The sequence below is a fragment of the Galendromus occidentalis genome, unplaced genomic scaffold (genome assembly GCF_000255335.2).
Source record: "Galendromus occidentalis unplaced genomic scaffold, Mocc_1.1 scf7180000075896, whole genome shotgun sequence".
NCBI lineage: Eukaryota > Metazoa > Arthropoda > Arachnida > Mesostigmata > Phytoseiidae > Galendromus > Galendromus occidentalis.
Window position 1 is genome coordinate 8,277 of NW_003803886.1, and position 10,360 is coordinate 18,636.

At 51.8% G+C, this 10,360-nt stretch overlaps 3 protein-coding genes across 3 annotated transcripts; 2 read left to right on the top strand and 1 right to left on the bottom strand.

The window, feature by feature from the left end:
* The first annotated feature begins 250 nt into the window (after positions 1–250).
* Positions 251–3,647, top strand: MBD-R2 (PHD finger protein MBD-R2). Its single transcript, XM_003738340.2, has 9 exons — positions 251–414; positions 704–839; positions 1,041–1,144; positions 1,236–1,454; positions 1,555–1,832; positions 1,919–2,371; positions 2,496–2,899; positions 3,060–3,320; positions 3,420–3,647. Exons 1-9 carry the CDS (start codon positions 400–402, stop codon positions 3,629–3,631), a joined length of 2,082 nt encoding a protein of 693 aa, XP_003738388.2. The 5' UTR covers positions 251–399; the 3' UTR covers positions 3,632–3,647.
* Positions 3,648–5,306: 1,659 nt separating this feature from the next.
* Positions 5,307–6,577, top strand: LOC100902434 (uncharacterized). Its single transcript, XM_003738341.2, has 4 exons — positions 5,307–5,358; positions 5,846–6,003; positions 6,149–6,355; positions 6,512–6,577. The coding sequence occupies exons 1-4, from the start codon at positions 5,307–5,309 to the stop codon at positions 6,575–6,577; spliced, it is 483 nt and encodes a 160-aa protein (XP_003738389.2).
* Positions 6,578–7,255: 678 nt separating this feature from the next.
* Positions 7,256–9,663, bottom strand: LOC100902574 (ketosamine-3-kinase). Its single transcript, XM_029113012.1, has 6 exons — positions 9,624–9,663; positions 8,873–9,019; positions 8,540–8,743; positions 7,994–8,118; positions 7,765–7,911; positions 7,256–7,676 (listed from the first exon to the last, which is right to left on the bottom strand). Exons 1-6 carry the CDS (start codon positions 9,661–9,663, stop codon positions 7,413–7,415), a joined length of 927 nt encoding a protein of 308 aa, XP_028968845.1. The 3' UTR covers positions 7,256–7,412.
* Between the last annotated feature and the right edge of the window lie 697 nt (positions 9,664–10,360).

Here is a 10,360-nt window from a genome sequence, read left to right on the forward strand (position 1 = left end):
TTCCGGCGTTTCTTCGGAAGGAACGGTTCGTGGAACTGATCTATATGATCCTGAATGACAGAGGGCCTTCCGAAGTGCGTTTCATCCCCCTGCGAACCGGGGTGCGGAACCCGTCTCGAAGTCCGTAGTCCGTATACAGCGAGGATGGCGAACGGCGACTTGGCTCTGGCATTCGAATTCTCGCGCCTCCATTGGCCGTCAAAAGCGGCGGAGGCTCACCATGGCTCCTAACATCTTGGCGCGTGCGCTGCTGGAATAGCAAGCAGAGGAGAGCCGCCACTGGGCCTTCAGCTCTCTGCGGGTCGTCTACGACGGCAGTATTGCCGAAAATCTTTGTTGACATTGTTGAGTTTGTGGAGTTGTTGTTTGTTCAACGCAGGTCTGGCAGCTTTCACCTGGATGCTGGCAACTACGGTACGAATGGAGGGGACGAGTGATTACCTCTCGTTATGCGCTCACTCGGGCGACCCGACAGGACTTGTCCACAAACGTGCGCTTCTCAAAGAGTCGGAGCCCGCAGGCGCGAATTTTTGAGCCGAATGCGCAAATTGGTGTCTGTTGAGTGGTCCGATGGCTCCTTCAAGGACCAGTGGTGGACGATCTGCTACCGCCGATCGGCACGGAAGCGATGTCACCCAAGCTCGATGCAGTCATGTTATAGTTTCCTTGCAGCGACTATAATTCGATAATTCCGTCGTTTTAGTTCGAGGTCGGCAGTCGGTTAGAAGTTGAGGAGGGTGGCGTCTGGTACCCGGTCAGGGTAACCCAGGAAGACGAGACCCGAGTGTGCATCCATTTCCAGGGTTGGAGTCATCGTTATGACAAATGGATTGAGAAGGGTTGGTTTCTATATATTCTTATATATGTAATCAAAATCGGAAACTCTAAATCGCGGAGCGTCGGAGAGCGGAGCGCTCTCAGCGGATCGCCTCGGACTGTTTTGACAGCGCTGGCGCATCTGTGAAAATTTTGGATCTTTATGTCCGAGTAGTAGAAGACCGTTGCCCGGGATGTAAAATCACTTTCGCATTCTTGAGCAGACGGCGGAAACATCCGAGTTCATCGAAAGCAGCATACGATGAAAAGAAGAAGTCGCGCCACCGACGATGAAAAACCCACGAAGAGACCATCAACAACTCTCAAGGTGCGGTTCTCCTGGTAATTCATGAGGTTTACGGGAGATTCCCCGAAGTTTCTTCGTCGATTTAGATATTTTTCTCACCTTGCGACTCCAGGTCGGTGGCGTGTTCCTTGCTGGCGCTCGTAAGAGTGCCCGAAAATCTACTGATGCTCCCAAGGATTCCGGCCGTTCAAGTAGTGTGGGGAATGAGGTGAGCAGCTCGACAGCAACCTCGACGAAAGGCAATGTTGCGCAAGCGAACAAGAGCACGAGGGAGACGAAGGAAACAAAAGAGAGGACCTCTACCCGAATCCTGAGAGAACCAAAGGAAAAAGTATGTAGGGACATATGCGAATTAATTCACTTCCGGAAAACGGCTCAGTGAGCGATCAGTATTCCTGGAATGAGTCTCTCAAGATAGATTTCTCCTCCAGGAACCGAAAACTGCTCCTGTGACGCCGTCCCCTGTCGGCGATGCCACGCCGAACGCAACACCGTTGGCCGAACCCGCCGTACCTGCTAAAGGACCTCCTCCAGTCGGTTGGGCATACGAGGTCGTCACGAGTGCTCAGGACCTGCTGCCTAGGAAAGCTTTCACGATAAACGAGGATCACAACGACTTCAAATGCACACAGGACAACTGCAACAAGAGTTTCCGCAAGGAAAAGCTCTTGCGAAGCCACTTGAAACACTATCACAATATTAGTATAGAGTGAGTATGTCGACTCGCATCGAAACCCCTTCCATATTCTTCTCGATAGCGCAGCGATGGACTGACATTTTTCTCCTCTGGCCCAGCACCATCGATGGACCTCCGTCAACTCCGACGACCCCGGTGACACCATCTGCGCCCGGCCCAAATGTCGTCGCCCCGGCAATCACTGCGTCCGCCGAATCGAAAGGTCGCCGTTCACACGGTCGACGCACACGGACATCGGCGGAAGAGCAACGTACTCAAGCAGAAAAATCCAAGGAGATCAACCTCGATGCTGTGACTGAAACTTCGTCTTCAACCGACATTTCAAACGTGACCGTCATCGACTCCGTAGATCAACAGACCCCGGCGTCACGGTCCCAAGACGAGCTCAAGAAGCTCCCGCACGTCACCGAATCTAGTTCGCTTCCGAGCCGGGCAGCGCTCGGTACACTCCCAGAAGCTAGCATAGCCCCCTCTTCCTTCGAGTCGACTCCGATTAGCGTGGGAAACCCTGTTCCGCGCACACCCCTCTACGGACGAGTTGGGCAGAATAGGTGCGTAATTCACGATCTGAGACTTTACGCCCCTTATCGCATTCGTAAAACCTTCCGGTGCTTTCTTACGCGCGAATTCTGAACATTTCTCCGGCTGACACCATGCATCCCCGTTTCCCCAAAGGTTCGTCCCGATTCCTGAGCCTCTGGTGCTTGGTCGCGAGAAGCGAAAAGTTGTGAAAACCGAGCGGATGCAAGAGGCCGAATCCGCATTCATCAAGAAACAGAAAACAGAGGCCGGGCCCGCTGCGGCCGATAAGAAGGAGAAGCGGAGAAGAAGTCACGGTGGTGAGAAAGAGGACGCCGAGGAGCAACAGGACATCAGTCTTGCAAAGCCGACTGAAATTCCCTCGGACGACGAGCCCGTCATCACTCCGCCCAGGTGTCAGGCGACTTCGGACCCGAAGCAAGGCCCGGACACTTCGGTTGAAAAAGATATGGTTCATTGTCCGTGCGGAGTCGAAGAAGAAAGTGGATTGATGATGCAGTGCGACCTCTGTCTCTGTTGGCAACATGGCAGTTGTTTCGGTGAGTTCCGGTCGAAGGATGGGACTGAAACCTCGAGAGCCTTGTATCCTGAGCTCTCGCTGAGCCGCTGCTCTCCGGGGATGCCATCAGCTCCCTTGGAAGAACAACATCGAAATTCGACCGATTGTCCCCATGATTCAAGGTTTCCCTTGGCTTCCAGGACTCGAAAACGAGAAACATGTTCCTGAGAGATATGTATGCATCGCTTGTCAGAATGCACGTCGGATCGTCCAAAAACAAACTCACCAAGTGGCTGCTTTCCGCGCTATGGCCGAGGGCCGCCTACCGTCTCTGGTTCCAGGCGGCTCGAATCATCCGCAGCGTTTCCTAAATCTCACCAAGATCGCTGAAACGATGGCGAATCTCCGCAAAGCGCTCAGAGGCATCGAAATCCGAATTCTTCGAGTTTATCAGGACACTAGTGAGTTTCCTGTCGGAAGGCAGTGGCGCCACCATAGATCATCCGCTCGTGGATCTCGGGTTGTCTTGCGAAAACTTAGAGACGATTCCTCACTTCCAGATCGATCTCTTCCCGAGCGACGAACACTTTTGGATGCAGCAGTAGCAGACGCTGAATGCATCCAGCGTCAGATGGACATTTGCGAGAAAATCCTCGCAGCTATCGACAGACCTGCAAACGATCAGGGCAGCGAGGCTCTGATCCTCCGGAGTACCGTCAAAAGCGTACTGAAAGACCTTTGGACCGTACAGAGACTCACGCTCTTCAAATAAAGCGTGGACCATGGCTTCTCGCGGAAAACCAGTCCCCGTAATAGGGAACGCTCGAGTACCGAGAATCTTCGAGTCGTGGACGCAGGAACTACGTTCCGCCGTCTACGGGTGTACGATGTGTTCTGGAACCATGGTTGTGTATAAATTTCCGGTCGTTTTTCTCCACCGAAGACTTCTGTACTCAGTCCAACCCGGGCACCACGGAGCCGGGATAAAAAAAACGTAGTCTGGTATGACGACGAATGATGAGGCTCATGACTTCCTAGTATTAGGCGTTGGCAGACGGGGGATCGTGTGTTTGGGGATTCTTTCCGGAATTAGTTCTCGAGTCATCCTCGATTCGATCATTGCTCAGTTGTCTTTTTCCCCTTCGATGAGATTGCGATGTTCCGGTTTTCTGGCGATGCTGAGCGCGAAGCAGGATCGGGTGGAGGCAGATGGTCGGCTTGCAGGTCGCTATAACCCGTCAGAATCGATTCGAAATAATTTTCAGGTATTCCCCGAACTCCTTTGTGTCAGGACATTCTGAAAATCTGAAGAGCATTGCGGAAGCTTATTCATACCGAGCGAGTTCTCCGCGGACGTCTGAAATAACAGCATACGCTCCCCAGTTGAAGCCAAGACAAGGGAGAATCTCGAAACCATGATTCTTTCTGATCGAGAGAATGTCTCGCGAATCCATGAATATAATCAAGCCCGCCGGAATCTCCTCTCCATAACTCGATTATGCGGTGAAAAGCCGAGCGGGGAGATGGTTTCAATAGATGGAATGATGTCGGAGGTTTAGCGTGGGAATCGGTGGAAGTCTCGAACGAGCGAGAGTTCTGATTCGCCCGGTGACTAAGAACATAGGATCGCTCGCGGACTTGCCGTTTTGTATTGATTTCAGTTTCCTTGGCAGCGAGTGAGCGAAAAAACGAGCGAGCAGGTTCGCGCGGGAAGGCGGGTGGGCAAGACAGCCAAGAGAACCGACAGCAACGGCAACGACGACGACGCCGACAACGCTGGTGGTATCGCGGGGCTGTTTCTGGGCAGGCCCATCGGGTTGTCGGCAGGAAGTGAAGTCAACAATGAGCAGAGACAGACGACTGAACGACAGGATCGTGCATTCGTCATTGTGCGCGGCTGTTTGTGCTTCTGTTGACGCAACTATGGCAACCTAACCTAGCTCTTGGTCTTCTCCGTTGGGCGACCCAGCGACAGACGGACGGACGAACTGGCGGGCGGGTGGACCAGCCGGTCCGTCGGTCTACAACATCAACAGCGGCGACGGCAACGACAGCGTCGACCGTGCCTTTGACGCCGAAGCGGCCGGTGACACCGACGGCGCATGCGTACCTTTACTAGTACTTCGTGGCGCCTCACCGCTGCTTCCATTTTCTGTTTGGATTTTCTGCTCGACGTTCGCCCGAGAGGCGCTGAGCCATTTGAACGGCTCGTGATTCGATCCCAACGCTTTGGACAGATTCATGATGAGTGCCACGCTAAAAGAGATTCTTCCGATCCGTTTGCTGAATTGTGAAGTTCAGGGCTCTTATTTGTGATTTGCTCCCCTCGCATCCCACTCAGGAACCCCCGACGGCGGGTCGCGGATCTCGAAGAATCAGGCTCTCCGAGGATACAATCCTTTGCCTTAATTCCGTCTCGATTCGGGATCGAACTCATAAGCGCAACCATGTCGTACTTGATCCAAGGTGTTCTCATCAGCGCGTTGTTTATCGCAATGGGTAAGTAAATATACTCGAAGCGTATCCACGCATTCCGCGACCGGATGCCGTCGATACTATGTACCATCGATTTCCCTACCGCCATGCGTTCTATGGGCGGAGCACTCGCTGGGAGTTGACAGCGAGCTATATTCGAATCGGCGACGAGCTTTCCGGGTTCAGGAGTTCTCCGCTCCGCGTCAACTTCGACATCTTTCGCAAGCTATCGAATGTGGCTGGATGAGGAGAATGACCAGCTATTGAGCGGGCCTAGAGAAGAGGCTAGCCAGGGAAACCCTACCCTCGCGTGCGTCAACCAAGTCCGCTGACCGGAATGAGTCCGCGGGTTCGATTTCGAAAACAGTTTATGCCGAATATCTCATGAATTCCGAGCACTCTGGCATGTGCCTCCCTCGGTGCGGAGCGTGTTCGTTCATTTCGATGTCTCACGACGGAGCCACTGAGGTGAGACACAAGAGCTGAAATCGTGTTGATCGAATTATTCTAGGTGACGCCATCAAATGTTGGGAATGTAAAAGCCACGCCGATCCGCTATGCGCCGACCCATTCGACAACACGACTCTCCCCATCACTGAATGCAACAGGAGGTATCTGCCTCATCTTCCCAATTTGATTGCCACGATGTGCCGCAAGGTTCGCCAAAAGGTTCGTTGCTCTTCCGGCTCGTTTCCGGAGAAGGAGGGGGCGGGGTGTCCTGACGTATTGAAGCCTCGATTCTCGTCTCTATATGAGTTTTGTCTCAATGCTTGAGTAGCGTTCGAAAACGTTGATGATTTTCTCTATGCGACAGGTGAACGGAAACTGGAGGGTCATTCGATCTTGTGCATATCTGGGAGAGCCCGGCGAAGGCCACGGCGACGAAAATTATTGCTTGATGCGTACCGGCACCTTCGACGTTTTCATCGAGACCTGCACTTGTAACTCAAAGGACGGCTGCAATTCGTCAGTGGCCCTCAAGTCTATGTCTCTCCTGCTCATGTTGACGCTAGCGAAATTGGTCAGTCACTCGTCAGCCGCCTTGTGACGATCCACGCCGGCCGCGTGATTTTCCTCTGACGTCTCAGGATGGGAAGAGTATATCTATGCAAATTTAGAAACGAGTGGGAGAACCACAGGAATGTGGGGACTCGACACCTTGCTTTTCGTCACGCAGAGTGCTGAAATTCTCAATCCCCGATCCTGCATGACCCTGCAGATATACGCGGAGCTCGTCGAATGAGAGAACGAAGAACGCCTTCGCGGCTAGTCGGGAGACATATCCGATGTTTGTACAGAGGTTCCGTCCTTCAGACTCCAGATAAGGACAATATGCTTCCTATCGATAGGAGGACTGCTGTAAATAATTAGGAGGGTCATCGCCCCGGATCCGATGAGTTTCACTCTCAGCTAGAATATACACATTCATGCATTTGTACATTCCGCTCCTGAACTTGAGCATTTGAATACTGGCCGCTCCCGATTCGCTATCAGACCTGCCAAACGAAGCACCGAGCGAATGTAGCATTTATACTGATTGGATCGTGGATATCCACCTTGCGGGTTTCACGTGCTCCATAGGAAGTAAGGAGAGAGATTGATTTAATACTAAAGAGTTTGAAGAAAAAAATGATGTAATTTACGACCGCAGGATTTCGCATTCCCCCTGTTTTCACTTCGGGGGTAGGTGAGGAGCAAGCCCTCGACATTCTTCAGGCTGTCCTGCCAGAGAACCCGGAAGGAGGACAAGGCTCACAAAAGCAAACATACACAAATGCGACGCGACAACACCTTGTTCCACGACAGACAAATGCAAAGATCAGGCGAAGGCAAATCGCGAGGGTTCGATACGATCAGTATGAATCCATACCTCGGCCGGTCTTATGAGATCTAACTTGGAAAGGACAAGTGAGGTATCGTGAAATCCTTCAAGCTGTGTTCCTGATGGAGGCGATTTGAGGCAACCGTGAAGTGAAATGCGACACGCTCCACGGAGCCGGCGGCGCATTGATTGGCATCGGGACGTATGAGACAAACATGTGTCCCGATTCCTTTGTTCAATGATCATTCTCAGCGGATCAGACATCCTGATCGGATAATCTTCTCAGCAACTCTATAGATGATCGCTTATATCCGGATCCAAAATGATTCCAATGGTTCAACTGATGGAATAACTCGTAGAGATCACACCTCCCGTCGAATCCTTCTTCCTCTGGTATAACTTTCCGGTATCCATCGTAAAAGCTGTGATTGAAGCCGCCGAACATTTTGATTATACCGAAATCGAATTCCGAGTGTCCATAAAAACTCCCCGGATCGAAAATGACAAGCTCTCCCTCCACCTGGAATAAGATTGCCATCTTGAGTCTCTCAACTGGACGCCTACAGATGTGGCTCTGAGCGATCTTCTGTGTTCCGTGAGAAACATACCTCTGCTGTGTTCCCGGACCAGAGGTCGCCGTGGAGAAGCGACGGAATTACCGATACATTTTCGAAGAGACGGGGCAAGTCATCAATCGCTCTCGCCCATATCTCCCGGATTCCTGTGTCTTCGCCTTTGTTTTCCAACAACTTGATCTGCGGAAGGATGGCTATAGTAGAGCCAGACAGATGGCAGTTCAGTTTTCAGAGGAGTTCCTGTATCGTCGCAAGGCCCTACCTGAGGTTCGATTCTATTATTAACGTAGAAGTCTATCCAATCGTCTTTCCAAGTGTTATCCAATGGCAAAAATCCGCAGCACGTTGTTATATGGAAACCGAAGCGTCGGACCGCCGAGGGGTCATCTGAAACACATGGAATTTCTTAATTTGGTCCTGATCGCGAAAAGGTCGAGAGCTCCCCTTATCTTTTCTCGGCGGAAAGGAGGTGGTCCGAACCGATAACGGAATTGGATTCCCCATGACCTCGCTCCGGAGAGATGCTCGCGTTGTACCTGCCGTGGGTTATTTCCGTGCAAAGAATTCGGGACACCTGTTCCGTCAGGTGGGAAGACGAGTCGTTAGCGTCTTCCCTCTGGACGCTTGTAATGTGGGCGTTTGTCTACTTGTTCTTGAGAATGGAGTGCTACCGCGTTTTTTTCATTTCGGTATTGAATTTTTAGGACAAAAGGAGCTCTCCCTGTGCCCACCCGCGGATCAGTCTTTGACGTTCCACAACGGAGGAATCTACGTAAAAAGGGCCGAGCTGCCTCAGAAAGGGCCTTACTTTTTTCGATTAAAATCTGATTGTGTCGATGGAGGTTGGCAAGTTGACGACCGAGGTCATATGGGTTCCTCTCCCAAGAGACCATGTCGAGAGCCTCCATTACCAAGGCTGCACCATGGCCGGTCTCTGATACCACCACGTGCAAGGGTTTCGGTACGCGGACAGCACCGGTGGCGCGGATAGCTTCTAAGGAGGCGAATTCTCCTGGAAAAAGGGAAATGGAATATCCACGGATCGGATCTCAAAGAACATCTTTGGGAATGAGAGCCCTGGCACAGCGATGGGGCCTTCTCCCGCCACACAGAACGGCTTCGCATGGCGGATTATTCTCACCTTCGAACATCTGTTTCGCGCCGTCCTTGAAGTTGGATTTGACGAATACTTGACCATTATCGGTATCGTAGGTTTCTCCCTGATTGATACAGCCGCCCCCGCACTGGCCAGTTGGTGTGAATCTCTTGGTGTTGAGGATTTTTTTATCTGAGACTCCATGTGTTCGTCAGAGTGGCAACCTGCGCAATTTCGAGCGAAAACGGAGAAAATCATTACAACGAGGCATTTTCCGAGGACTTGATCCTGAACGATGTCGATCCGTGAATGAAACTCGATTGTTATCGAATTCTGACTGACGCTTTGAATACTCGTCTCATTCCTCGATCAGAGCGTAAATATACGGAGCCCCTCTCATCGATTCCAGTCGCCGATCTATTACGTGACTTCTGGCATGCTCACTTCGTTATAACAGACACTCCGACCGTCTCTAATCCTGTCAGAAATCCCCACCTGCTCAGTTAGTCGCTGACGTCCAACACAATTTTCTGTTCATGGTATCGATGACTTGTATCTCCAGCACAGCACTCGGGTTGAAGATCGCTTCTACACTCTTCCGGGAGATTAAAAAGAAACACTACCTTTTTCAATTTACCGGAGAGCCTGCCGTGAGGCTTCACCACAAAAGACAGACCGGGAACAGATGATCGTGTTGATAGACCGATCCGGACGACGACCACGCGTCTACATGCCCTTCCCCAAGTTCCCTTTCTCAACGTTGAAAACATGGGACTCCCCAAACGTGACCGCGAACCGGCGGATCCTGTGGGAACGCGCATCCCGCCGAATATCATGCTGAGGATTAGTCTCCAAATAATTCTGAGATACCCAGAGCTGGAATCGAGAGAAACATTCGCTGCCCACAACCCACAAACGATGCCGCGAGCGGGAGGACTGTCATAGAGTGCCCTCCACTGATAGCATCGCGCTCGAGCTTTCGGAGCCGTTCCTGAGGAATAACCTTCAGCTGCTCGGAATTAAGCCATTTTCATGCTTTCATGTCCCCCGGGATTCCGAGACGTGGTCAACCGGGCGAGAAAAAAGCCCTGGATAGCACATCGCTCTTCTTCGGGAAATCATTGAGCAAAGATCAGATATGTCGACTCAGAATCATTGGAGATTGCTACCAGTCGGGAAGACCGCAAAAAAATCGATTTGAAGGGTAGAGCGATCATTCGACTCTGAAGGACTCTGGGACGGCTGATGCTCCGAAGGATCGGAGAATGAGCCCCATCGGTGATCGAAGATTAGGACGAAGTATCCGCTCGCAGTCAGCAGCACCGGGTGATCGAGGAGAATGGGAATGAGACTTCGTAGGGAACGGTCCGGACAGACTCGGCTTCGACGTTTATCAAAGACAACAGAAGACGAGACTTTCACAGAATCTACCCCGACATTCAAGACCAGTGCATCGATCTAGATTTGCACGGAGTATACAGCTGGGATCACCGATTTCTCACGACTAACGATCGAAGACAGTCTGACTTGAGT

What these genes read in the sequence shown, in the direction of transcription:
- MBD-R2 (XM_003738340.2), top strand. An exon ending in GACCATCAACAACTCTCAAG is followed by an intron (nt 1,145 to 1,235) that starts GTGCGGTTCTCC and finishes TTGCGACTCCAG; the next exon opens with GTCGGTGGCGTGTTCCTTGC. An exon ending in GGACGAGTTGGGCAGAATAG is followed by an intron (nt 2,372 to 2,495) that starts GTGCGTAATTCA and finishes GTTTCCCCAAAG; the next exon opens with GTTCGTCCCGATTCCTGAGC.
- LOC100902434 (XM_003738341.2), top strand. Translation starts at nt 5,307, where the DNA reads ATGTCGTACTTGATCCAAGGTGTTCTCATCAGCGCGTTGTTTATCGCA. An exon ending in CGCGTTGTTTATCGCAATGG is followed by an intron (nt 5,359 to 5,845) that starts GTAAGTAAATAT and finishes GAATTATTCTAG; the next exon opens with GTGACGCCATCAAATGTTGG. An exon ending in TGTTGACGCTAGCGAAATTG is followed by an intron (nt 6,356 to 6,511) that starts GTCAGTCACTCG and finishes TTCGTCACGCAG; the next exon opens with AGTGCTGAAATTCTCAATCC.
- LOC100902574 (XM_029113012.1), bottom strand. Translation starts at nt 9,663, where the DNA reads ATGATATTCGGCGGGATGCGCGTTCCCACAGGATCCGCCG. An exon ending in ATAATAGAATCGAACCTCAG is followed by an intron (nt 7,912 to 7,993) that starts GTAGGGCCTTGC and finishes ATCCTTCCGCAG; the next exon opens with ATCAAGTTGTTGGAAAACAA. An exon ending in GGTCCGGGAACACAGCAGAG is followed by an intron (nt 7,677 to 7,764) that starts GTATGTTTCTCA and finishes ATCTTATTCCAG; the next exon opens with GTGGAGGGAGAGCTTGTCAT.